We start from the raw sequence: 13,052 nt of genomic DNA on the forward strand, positions 1-13,052 counted from the left end.
TTCGTTCCGAATTTTAATCCCATTGTTTTTTAGGAAAAACCAATCGGATTGGAAAATATCATGCCCACTGAACCAGCCAATAGGACGAGAGATTGGGTTCTCGATTCCTTTCGAAGTGGAACATCGGCCTCTAACGTGAGTGTTTTCGATTGTAGAAAAACACGAGACGATAGATTACACGGTACGCTCTCAATCCATGAATATCCACAGGGCACAATCCTAGTTATATTTCGTCGAGGGTAAACGATGTTGATACGTGTCTTTTGTCAACGGAAGGACTAGTGACAATCCAACATTGTTTGTCCACAAAAGCTCGGCTGCTGTTGAGTCTAGAATCATTGAGTTCGGATTGTCACTTTGTCAAACAGCGTCACGGTAAAACAGGCCATCCAACTCGTTAATATTGAGTTTTTAATTATTAATTTTCAAAGTCATTTTTTCGGTGAACCGGCTTATGTAATGTTTTATCCATCGCTATCTATCTTGGAGGTGGCTTCCTTGGAACATTGTTTGTCCCTTGAATCCTCGGAGGGAAACAGCTCCTTTGTTCTCCTTACGCAGACTTCAGAAGACCCAGAACGGTTTTTGAAACTTGAGGGGCAGCAAAAGGCTTCCAACAAACGGTGTGACTAAGTATTTTAATAAAGAAAACAGTACGTTCGACAGCGTACCCAATAACACAAGAAACAAACTGCATTTGACGGGGAATTGGAAGGTTTTCTGATGGGTGTATGTTTTATTGGTTAAGTCAGAAAAAAAACAAGTATCATTATATAATTTAAATTTCACTCGAAATGAGTGTTTCTGGAAAAGGTTTTCGTAACAATCAAAAGAAGATGTAATCCGGCTACTGCTTTTACTGTGAAAGTCAAGTAAGTTGGAATATTGGTTTCGATGAATGTCACGCGGAACTGTCTGAGATATCACTTTGCAATGTTTTCAAGCAGTTATTTTTTTACTATAAAGTGGATGTCCTGATAAAGATCTTTCAATTTTTCGATGTTTCCTGTCATTAATGAATGGCGATTATCAAATTTCCAGCTTAAATGGCTGATTTGTCGCAAATTTCCTACAAAACCTAAGAAAATATCGTATAACCTAGTAGATCCATCTTAATATCAACTGATTTCAGCTATTTTAAGCTAAGTGCAAAACTGAACAGCCCAGGAAAAACGTTTGCAGTCACAGAAGTAAACTACACTATATTGATTTTCTCTATCAGTGCAGATCAAGCTTATCTGTAAGTAATCCAGAAGGAAAAATAATTTACGTGACGAGTAGACCTTCCACTGAGAAATCTTCACTCGAGGAACCAGCCAAAAAGTGACAACGTTAAGCGAATTCCAGAGTCGAGGGACGAGTGGTACCATCACACTGCTGATAAACAGCTTGCTGCCTAGGTGTTTAGTCTTTACCTAGTAGTCTGGAAGTCGCGGACTCGATTTTTCATGGGACTCTCGAAATACATACTGTTCATATTTCCCAAGAAGGGTATAGGATAGTGAAGCCTACAGGACGGTATTTTCAATGAATTTTCAAAATCTTTCCATTCTAACAACAAACCTAACTATGTTTGTCTGTGTGTTGTTAAACTGCGCACTCTAAAAAAGCTATACATTCCGAAGAATTTTTCACAACTTTAGTTTAGTATGGCTGTAGACCAATCAGAAACCGTCCACACCATTTTCTGATAGAGTGGGGGAGTAACAAATGATGACCCGTATATGCCTCAAAATGTAAACTACATACGTGAACATTGTGGTATTACATTTGGGCAACTGTGATCCATCCTCAGAAATAACCTGCAGGCGTGTGACCTGACGTTTCCACCTGTCTTTCCTACCTTTCGCATTGGTGGTCGCCAGCCGTCAGTGTTCCCGAAAACAGGGTTCAATCGATTCAAGAATCGTCCGTTGCATATCGTAGAGACTAATTCCTCATTTCGGTATGCAGTTGCTTTAAACGTGACTTACCGATTTACAGTGTATTCAAGCACGTATTACGTATGACCAACTGTCGTCCACCATCCAGTATCAACCTTCCATCAGTTCAAAGTTGGGGACAGGAAACGGGAATCGACAACGGCTACAACCAAACTCAGTGCTGTGGGATCTTCGCACTTTCCTGGCTGGGGCCTGCGGGACGCCGCTTGCACGTGGTAGGAAGTCTCGCACGGCATGTCATGTCATCAATTCCAGTGGCACTTATGCTTTTTTGTCCTAGTCACACTGCAAAAAAGGAAGTCTGCCTACAGTTGTGCGCTGGGCTCTTGTTGGGTGAAGCTCAAGAGGGATGTTGGTTAAATGCAGCTGATGGTGCGTCGGTTTGACGTGACGCGCAGATTTGCTTCAGCTGTACTGTGCAACGTTGTGGGCGTCTTGCTCTTTGTAGTTTTTCTTAAGAGCATAGAACTTGCTCGAAATAAGTTCCAACTCCTCCCATTTTTCCCATCCGTTACCGTGGTTTGTTTCCCTTAAGACCGTAAGGCAGCTAAGCACTAAATTTACGAATGATGTATTGTTGTTAACGGTGAAGTTGAAACATTGATCAGAACGGGATTTGCGGCAAATGTCTTGTAGCTAGCCAATTTTGTTGCTCTCATATTCTTGTCAGTATCTTTTGTCTTGAAACTGAAAGGAATGAAAGCGATGGTTCAGCTATCGATCTAAACTTTGTAACAATTGGCACCCCACTGGGCAGAATAGTAAGTAGTAAGTAGGGCAGTTTAATTTCCCTTCAAGTTTTTACGGAGTTTCATCCGGACTCATTTGTGCAAGTGACATCTAACCACGGCGAATGTCGGAAAATTCATTTGCAGTTGTGTACTTTGTGTCAGAAAGCACCAACAATGTGCATCTCAGGAGTGCTCATAGGTATTTGAATTAAGCTTTATAGTTTATGTGGGTTTCTGGCTTTCCGAGTTCCTGCTCGGCTCTCTAACTTCTCCCAAGTGATACTCGGTTATGGCAGTCGAATTTTTACATGGGCAACCACCTCACCTTAGAGTGCACATTTGTGATTGAATGTCATTAAGTCCAAAGCAGTCTGAAAATCTCTTTAACCAAGAGTGGGCTTGAATTCGTTTGGTGTCTGTGGAATTTGTGCTTCTGACAATACTCCTGGAATATTTAACTTTTGATCAAGATCCCCAAATTTAATCACCTTTTTCAAATCAACCGGAAAGGGCAGAATAGTCGAAAAGTGTGAAACAAATCTGTCCCTTTGACCTTTATTAGAACTCCCAATATACAAATATGTATATATAATGTCAGCATATATTCCAACATTCATTCGGATTTACATTTGGTTTACAGATTTACCCGCAGTAGTACATCCATCTAAGGTCAAACGGCTTGTAGATATGCACAGGTAGTGAAACCAGTGGTGAAAGACAAATCCGTATTCAGTGCCATTCATTCATATTAAGTAAATAAATATACATTCATATATAGAGGCCTCGAACAACACCATCATCAACATGTGTTTTACTCCTGGGCACGTGACCCCAACTTGAGGTCGGTTAATCCTAGGGGTGCACACAGATATTTTTTAAATTTTATTAGTGAGCGACACAAGAATTAAGAAACACTGTCATGAGAATGTGTTGATTGGTGATGAACTTCGCAAGGATCCTGTCTCAATGTGACCCAAAGTACATTAAACTCTGTCAGGGTTTTGCCGTTGTAGGAGGAAATTTCATCCAGGCTTTACACCAAGATCAGTCACCATAACGGAAGGGCAGAAAAATCTCCGCCCACAGAATGTGCACTTTGACGTTTCCGCGTACTTTGGAAGAGCATCGTAAAGCTGCTGAATCCGAAAAAGCAAGATGTCAGTGCCAGTTGAGAAGAAGAACACAGCATTTATCAAGACGCTCCATTAATTCAGAGGAGCCTTGTTTTGCCAAGGCTGGACAGTTAAACCATAACACAAGTCAAAAGGGAGTGTAAATGAGGCCAACAGACCCGGCTCTGTACAGAATAATGGTGGCACGAGGAATCCTTTGAGGTACAGAGTGAAAGAAATGGGCGGAAATACAGTATCTTTAATAGCTTAAACTACCTATCTTTTGCCACAATAATTGCTGCGGCAAAGCGTATTGTAAAGGCTAATGCTACTTCGACAGAACCGGGTAAGGCGATTTGACAGTCACTACTGGAGTATATATTCCGGTTGCCAAGGCATGAGTTACACTCGGTTGTTCAGAAAAGCGCGTTCGCTGCATCCAAAATATTTGCGGGGATAACACGATGGTAGTGTAACAAGCTGTTGTCACCACGGTGTGGCGCAGAAACATGAACAATATGCCAACTGAACATTAGAACGCCAGAAAGAGTTTACCTACAACATCTGCAGAAGGTCCTTTGAATTCATTGGTCAGATAGAGTTCCGAACACAGGAGCTCCAAAATGAGGCAAGATCAGCGGAGTGGGATGTCTCTTGATCCCCATCCAAGTACTCTAGATAAACAGTTAACCGTATCCCTGAACGGATCATTTACGGTCGGCCAAGGGAATTCTGGCCGAACAGGAGGGTGGTTGAAATTCTGCTTATGTGAAAGTCCTGAAGTAAGCTTAGAGAACGTAAGTTCTATTTCAATCTTTCGCAAAATCTAACGGGATTGCATCTTTACAAGCTTGGATAGCTTTGAGGTACATCATACATGAATGGAAGGGGCCGTACAATGTCGAGTACAACCACAGAATGCTGGCCTGGATAACTTGCGGGCAAATACGTCCAAATGGAACAGCCATGACCGGCCAACGGAATACTCACTAGATCTCCATGAAACTACCAGTGTAATTCCTATGCAAGCTTATCCCATCTGCCGTCAACTTCTATCCAGAGTGATCCCGCCCGGACTTCTAAACAACATCCGGTTGACTAAGTTGTCATACTACTTGATGACAGCAACACCAACTACCGAAGTACTGGTTTACCGCCCAACAGTTTCCACCCACCCAAATAGCCCAGTACTGGTTATCTTCATCAACTACTGTTGAGGCAGTTTGCCTGCGGGTTAGAAAGGCTCCTGATAGTTTTTGCACACACTCTGCAACTTGCAAGGAGACGAGAAAATGAAGTTTCTAAAGAGTTTCGATTTCCCATCGAAAACAGGAAGTTGTCAACTTGCGTTGGATTTTGACTTCCTACTGGGGACCCAGAAGAATTCAAACATACTTGCTGCATCAGCTGACGGAGTCTTTCTACTGTCATTCAAAGGATAATGACTCGGACCTCCTCACTCCTGTGGATAATGTTTCTGGGTTTGAACCACACTTAATTTACCAATCCAGTGTAGTTTCAAGATCACGTTATGGTAATGCACAAATCTTCCGCGATGGTCAATGGGTGCATAGACGAAGCACTGTGAATATTCAGGTTTGAATAAGTCGACGGCTTGTTAGACAAGGAACCCTACCTAAAGTAGGCTAATTTTCCACAGTCCATGTGACTGGTTCTCCTGACACAACGGAAATTTGGGAATCGTGCGCGCGGGTAGGGCGAACTAGTTTTCCATCACCTTCTAATTCAGAATAATCCCAAAAAATAGTTTGATGATGCCATACTGCGTAAAACATCATGGAAGTACGCCTGGCTTGCTGGTTTAAGAAGAACGGGGAAAAGTTGTCGGAAAATGACACATTAATAGAGTTGATGTCTGTAATACTAGGAACCCCTTAACTGTGTAGTGTTTGTCTGCGGAAGTCGAAATAGCCCAGCTCTGATGACGGAAATTTTCGGTTCGAACGCAACCCTGGTATCCTGACTGCCATTCCCGTCAGATTTTATCAGCCGACGATTCCAGTTTGTTTTGTACGTGGTGTGACTGCAGGAAAATAAGAAATCACCGTAGTTGCATTTCACCAAATGACTCGGTTAACTGGAAGAATGGCGAAACCGCAGCCAAGCAGTCAAAATGAAGTACATTTCTAAACGTTGACAGACAAGAAGAAAAGAACCGGCAGCACACTTCAGAGGACAATGCACAGGAAGGGAATCTGAAATCGACAGTAGTTCTCTTTTGGATGGCCCTGCTCCTCTAAATCAAAAGTGGAATGCCATGTCACCGACAGGACATTGAGAGTGCTCTCTGACAATGCACTAAAATATACGTCAAAATAGTCGGAGAAATGTCTTACGCCAGAACGAATGCATAATCCGTTTTGTACGAAAAACCATACGGCGCTTAACACCTTGGGCGATAATTATGTCAGCTGAGAAGAAGACATTTGTTTGCTACTTGGTTTTCAAAAATGGCCGTGTGGACGGGGGATGTGACTTACAGAGGAGCAGATTTACGGGTAATCTATGGATCAAAAAGCAATCCAACGATCGATAAAAAAAATCTGCAGTGGTTTACAACCAGCCTTTGTGTGTATCAATTCCAGTACCCATGGAATACATCCAACAGTGATTCTACAGGAAAGCGCTTCCTAAGAGAAATCCATGAACTCTTCAAAGTATGATTAAGCCGTGGATTATACAATTTCAGTTACATTCCCCTCTTCATGGATTTGTGCGATTCTTCTAATAGAGTCGTTCCTATGGAAGCTTTTCAGGGGAGACGGCGTCAGGACACGTCACGAGAATCCATACGAGCTCCTTGGATTACTGCTGCCAAGGCAAGATCCATCCGGACAGAGCTCCAAAATAATGCTTGTGGGCACTAAATCTCAAATACCGACATCAAATTCAAACAAAAATAGATACTTGTTTAATCAGTGCTCGGCATTTATTTGCCAATGTCTAACACCCTCAAAGCAAAGCTTACATTACAAAGCTCACACTTTCCTCCATTTTTAAAGGACTTCTCTTAGCTGCTGCTTTCCTGTTACTCTCATGTACCGCTTGTGTGAAGCAGTGCTTAACTCATCTCTCGTCACCTCCAGACATACTCGGGAGTATAAAGTGAGCCAAGTTCGGCATTACCGTGGACTACAACAACGCAAACCACATGCTGGTGACATCTCATCGGAATATAGATCAAGTAAATTACCATCCGGGACGCTTTTGGATCTTAAAAACGCTTTTAACTTACTGTCCTTATTCGATCAAACTTCCCATGTAATGTATAAGCCACGCTCAGTTGTACGGGTTCTCTCTCACCAGAAATCCTTCCATTATCAACTTGCTTCTAGGATCCGATTAACTTGTACAATCGCGTTAAGCGCTACAAACGGATATTATCTGAGGAGACCTCCCAAATGTTGCGGGTTAATTATGAAATTGAAGCACCCGAACCTGTTGACACATTTGTCCTCAACATGGTAAGTCAGACAATGTTTTTCCACTTTAATACGGGGTGTTTGGCATATGGAAGATGTAGTGTGGAGCACGTCCAGACGAGGTCGTTACGTGGTAGCACGCTTTGGTGAACAATTCCATGTACAGACTAAAAAATTGAAATTCAAGAAAAATCAAGAAGAGGAACTGAATACTTTGGCTCGTTGAACTCTACAAATTATACAGGAGACCTCTTGAGGATGACACTCAAAACACTTTAGGGCTGGGAGGATGTGTGACAGGGGGATTATAGGTAACCAATCACATAATTAGAAACAGATGGAGATGATTTCAAAACTCGGTATCTGAAACAAACAGCTGGTAATGAATAAGGCAGAAGTTAAGGCACGAAATTATTTTATTCATCATTAGGCACTGCTTTATCTTCGGTATGGTTACTTTGATACTCGTGGGGCATAATATTCGAGGCACGAAGTGTCGGATAGTCCGAAAGTATGCGTCCCCACATTGCTGTGCAAGTACAGACCCGAAAGTATGCGTCCCCACATTGCTGTGCGCCTCTTAAGTACAGATTGGGGATCATTTCCAAATAACACCCATGAGTCCCAACAACGGACGTTTCTCCGAACTAACCGCGCTGAGATGTTAGCGTTTTAAATGCATGCATACTATTCAGTGATTTGTTATCGAAACGGGATATGTCAATAATCCGTGGAATGATTGGTTCTGATCTGTTGAGCATAGATTGGGCGGCGTTTGAGAAACATCTTGCTCTTGCCTTCTTCCATTTAAAGTGCACCTAAGCCGTCCAAATTTGGATTGGAAGCCACTGTTTTTGAATTAGAATTTGGTTACGATAACAATTCATTCCTTTCCATCCATCCTCAGAACAATTGTTATCCCCCTATTTTGATACTAATACACTTTTCCATATAGAAACTGTTGCAACTCCGGAAGGAAATTAGGAATTTCTCACGGATCACAGAGCCCCTTTTTCAATTGGAAGAAACGTTGTTTGACACCATTTACGGCAGGAACCGTCGTTCAAGATGTGTGAGTACTTGGTTACACTAATTCGTTTACACTAATTATCCTCTCCCGCTTGCGTTTAGCCCAGATTTATGTTACGTGCATAGGGATCGTGTTTTTCCTCTGCGAGTGTCATGGAGATACCACGGAGTAACTCTTTAGGGCACGTGGCTACCTGCATATAATTAGCCTGTCAGGATAGAATAGTGATTGTTCAAATGGCGAAGGGATTTACACAATGTATGTCTGTCGGTTTGGGAAACCAAGGTATGAGTGATCATTCTTTTTGGCATGAGAGCTGACCTTGATCAACAAGAGATAGTACCACTGCAACTGACTACGATCATTCTTTTTGGCATGAGAGCTGACCTTGATCAACAGGAGTTAGTATCGCTGATTTCGCAAACTCGACACGCACCCACTTGTTATTTTTCAGTACTGGCGGTTAAAAAGACTGACTCACAAGAAAGCTGCTGGTCGTTAGCGACAAGGAACTATCTTCCCATGAACGGGGTGGAAATTACCGCCATTTTTGTCCACATTTGGTTGACTCTCCAAGTTATTTAGACTTTCCACTGGAATGTTGACGACAACGATGGCATCACTTATTTGTGAAAGCTCCTGGGAGAGAAACAAAACCAAACAGGATGTTGCCTGAGAATGAGTCACCTTGTACTCATTTGTGAACATGCATTACCCGCAACAGGGGATCACGGTTGGTGCGTTCTGTAGTGCTCATCTGTTATGAGAGATAGTCAGCCTCAATGATGTGTGAGAATTTGTAAAGCCCAGGAATCCGATAAATGGAGTCCTAAGTGATGATGTGAACAGCACAAAGGGTTGGATCAACTGATTTGAGAACGGGTACCACAGAAAAAAATGTCTAGAAATGTACGGAGATTGAAAACTCTTCCACTTTTACCAGCATATCTGCCAACCTCAGATCCAGCACTGATATTGATGTAGCTCCAACGAGCACCGTAGTTAATTCCACCGCTGAAATGAATTTCCTTAAATTAGAGCTAATCCTCTACTTTTGGTATGTTCGTGTACTATGCGGATAACATTAGCCGCAGGATCGACAACTACTTTTATCTCAAGAACAGAGTCTCCACTTAGCAGTGCGCTGAAGATGTCTCCTCGAATGGTGACGAAACGTTTGCAAATCAATTGCCAAGCTCGGCGAACAGATCAACAGCCACCTGATCAATTACCAACCAATACACCCGAGCTACCAATATTCCAAAACATTGCCAATGACAAAGGGCTCGAAACCCCTAAAAAACAGAATATGGTACAACCTCAAGTACACTACACACATATATAAACCTTGTGAATCCACCACAACACTTGCAAGAGTGACTGTCAGTAGACTCCGGTTTTTGGTGAATGATGCTTCTGTGAGACCGAACGAAGCGCACCAAGTGAGTCTAAGTTCGTTAGAACTTCGCGATCATTCACCCAAATGGCAGGGCACTTACGTGGAGCGAAAAATTCCCCTTGTCCAACAGTTTTGGTCTGCAGGTTCTTCAAAGCTGCTTTCATAGCCTGTACTTTGAAATGTAAGGGACCGGGTCCCACCATTTTGGGAGGGGAAACTAGATGAATGCCACTCAAAACCAAAGTGACTTCAGTCGCTTTGTTCAACTAAACGAATGAAAAGTCAAGTTTAGTGACATTCTGCATCTACTAAGGAATAAGCGAAGCGTGAATTGTATGAGCAGAGTCAACGGGAGGAGCGCTTCTTCAGAAAGCCGTTTTCCGACGACTAATCTGATGAGTATTCCATTTTGCGGTTGATAACAGATTCGCGTGAACATAGCTCACAGAACCAGATCTGCCATCAACAATGCTGTCGAACTGACACAGGAATCAATGCATACCATGTTTTGTTCACCACCACTTAGGACACAGTTACTTCTCTACAAGAGAGCTGACTTAACAAATTGATAAATATGGGCAAAAGTTTGATGATTTGTCCGTTCAGCACTGTCATCACTCACGATTTGCTCTGATCGGCTATTCGAATGGCTAAGTTCTTATACGTAGACAACTTTGCTAGTATGAAGATGATAGAGATAACTCACGGTACTTAGTCGAGCTGTCTTGCGGAAATCTGGTAAGCAGAACGAACAGAATCGGAAATATGGATGACATGGCAATGGGAAACCCATTCGGACCAGTTTTAATTGTTATCTTGGTGGGTCACCTGCAGACTGAAAAATTACCTCGGTCCATATGAGAAGCGAATGCCTAGTGTCACTATGCTGATGGTACTTCGTTATACTGGACGTTTCGTAAGACAACCCGGACAGGAAAATGCTCAAAGTTCAAAAGATTTGGTCCAGAAAGTTGGATGTAAAGTTCAGCTTTTTTTTAGCATGATGAGCTATGATGAGATACCAACAAAAACAATGAGGTGATATCAGCCGTACTACTAGCTGTACTACGGCTAGCCCTGAAGGTTCATCCAGAAGTGGGGAATGACTGTTAAACAAGGACAGAGAAGATATAGTGGTGACTCTGGAATGGTTTTCATCACATTACGGTTCATTAGAAATCAGAATGTTTGAGGATGTGGTGGTGATTGGGCGAAACTCTCACAAGAAAAATTAACGCCGCGAACTCAATATTGCGAATTACGACTGGAGCTAAAAGAAACCTATCTGGACAAACCGGACCGCTTGTACGTTGAACGGTGATCTAATAGTTTGAAACTCTCATCCTGTGCAATCATCCGCTACTGTTGGACTGCAGTGGATGCCAACGACCAGAACAGTTATTCAGTCACAAACACTTCCCTGAAGCGGTGGCAATTCGAAGTTACAAAGCTAACTGAAATTTGCGGCTAGTTTCGCCTCGCGTTCACCAGGCTGTCAGGGAGCCATGGCCAAAGTAATTTTATCCAACTTGATCGGGGCCTGATGACACTGCTTCGTGTGAGGTTTTCATCGGCCCCTCTCTGTCAAATCACCCATATGCGGTTCCACATTACTTCGAATCTGAATGTATGTAAATAGCTGATAAGATAGGTGAGATAAATCCCTCTCCCTGCTCTCCTGAAATTCATAAAGACAACTGGATGCATGAAAATGAAAACCTGGTGCGAGATTCTCTCACTTTCACTCTGAAACGGATAGGGGTATTGTTTTTATGGCTTTTCAGGTGACACCGGTTTCGTTGTTCTCATTCGTTGCTCTGATTTGTGTATGTTCTACCATTTTTCCGTTCTCAGAGAACGAATGATGTCGTCGCATCCATAAACAATCTGACCCACATGATAAAGAGCGAACTGGTCAGTTTAAACTGCCATATATCCGAATGCATACGATGGCTGCGACGTAAATCCGCGAGTAATGATGGTTTGTATTTCCAGGTAAGTCAGTTTTTCTGTATGCCTCGTTGGATAGGTATAATTTTATGGTTGCTGGTGGGATTCTGCTGACTTGACAATGCGATCAGTCCTTGTAATAAAAGTATCGGTGAGAGAAGAGCCTGAAAAATGACTAAACTGTTCAGTCACTTTGCTTAAGCGCGCTTAATCGTTCCCTGCTTAGTTAGTGTGATGCACTGTGGTTTAGGTCTCGGATCTCGTGTGTCTCACCACCCTAGCAGAGGAAACACCTTTAAAGGCTACTAACGTGTCTCTTCTGAAGCGATGCTTGACCATTGGGTGGGTGAATGTCAGTGCGCTGTTTTCCGCTTTCTGATACACCGATCTTACCCCGCGCCAAAGGGTCTCATTGAGGGCTATTTACTGCCACATAGACTGCAAGCTGATATTTTTGTGCAACCATCTGAACGCACTTTATTCGACTTAGACCAGGAAAGATAAGACTGAGAAGTAAGCGGTGGGACAGCTCTTGTCAACAGTGTGAGATTTCTATAACCGAACACGGAGAACCAAAGAAGTGAGGAGATGAGCAATATCCTTCTGGATTGGTCTTTACTAAAGTTACATGTGCCGCCTCACCATGACCCTATCAGTCAGGTGTAGACAGTCGGTGACGTTTTATTTTCCTAGCAAGTTCAATATGTTTGTAAACAACGAGTCAGCAATTTTTTTCGAAAAGGTCCGGTTAACAGTCGGTCGGCTAGTTGCAGGTGGGAGGTAAAAATGACCCTCATAAACCCAAGATCCCATGCATCTTAGAATGGTGCTAATGAAAGCTCATTTGACCTGACATCCTGATGGTGTTTAAAAGCAGAAAAGCATACTTATACTTCACAACCTGAAGAGTGAGCTAAACTGTCGGACCACGCCTCTGACTGGGCAGAACAGGTGAAACGTATAAGTCAATCAATCGATCAGTTTATCAGCTATAAGCCGTGTACCATAGGTACATTGGATCCGGCCGCTACAGTTTCGATCACCGGAAAACGGAACAATTTGAGACATGCAGGTAAGCATTGGAGGCGATGACATGTTCATTTTGCTCAGAAATCGGGTAGCTACGCATTGAAGGCGATAGCTTTCATAAATGAGCGCCAGTGAATGCCTCATTGGACCTTTTTGGCCAGCGTCAGTAGCCATTGGTGAGGTGAGTCCTGGGGTCCCCATCCGAGTAGGCGGCAGTTATCAAACCGTCTAAGTTTACGGGTTAGTGTTTCCATACTTCGTTTCCAGGCCATACACTGTCCACCTCACGGTCGCTTCCACTCAGCACAGGGCTGGACGAAATGAGCTCTGCGGAGGAGGTGGTCCTCTGGCATGCGATATACATGTCCTAATAAGCGCACTCTATGATGCCTGAGTAATTCATTCATCGTGGAAG

General features: G+C 42.9%; 1 protein-coding gene across 1 annotated transcript; it reads left to right on the forward strand.

Annotated features, from left to right (window-relative positions):
- Positions 1–7,142: 7,142 nt before the first annotated feature.
- On the forward strand, positions 7,143–11,653 carry T265_14818 (hypothetical protein; the record flags this gene model as incomplete). The annotated part of the gene is made up of 3 exons (XM_009175406.1): positions 7,143–7,271; positions 8,185–8,301; positions 11,513–11,653. Coding segments are annotated over 3 exons (321 nt in total), but the record flags the coding sequence as incomplete, so codon positions are not given.
- Between the last annotated feature and the right edge of the window lie 1,399 nt (positions 11,654–13,052).

Source organism: Opisthorchis viverrini (genome assembly GCF_000715545.1).
Source record: "Opisthorchis viverrini unplaced genomic scaffold opera_v5_277, whole genome shotgun sequence".
Classification (NCBI taxonomy): Eukaryota; Metazoa; Platyhelminthes; class Trematoda; order Opisthorchiida; family Opisthorchiidae; genus Opisthorchis; species Opisthorchis viverrini.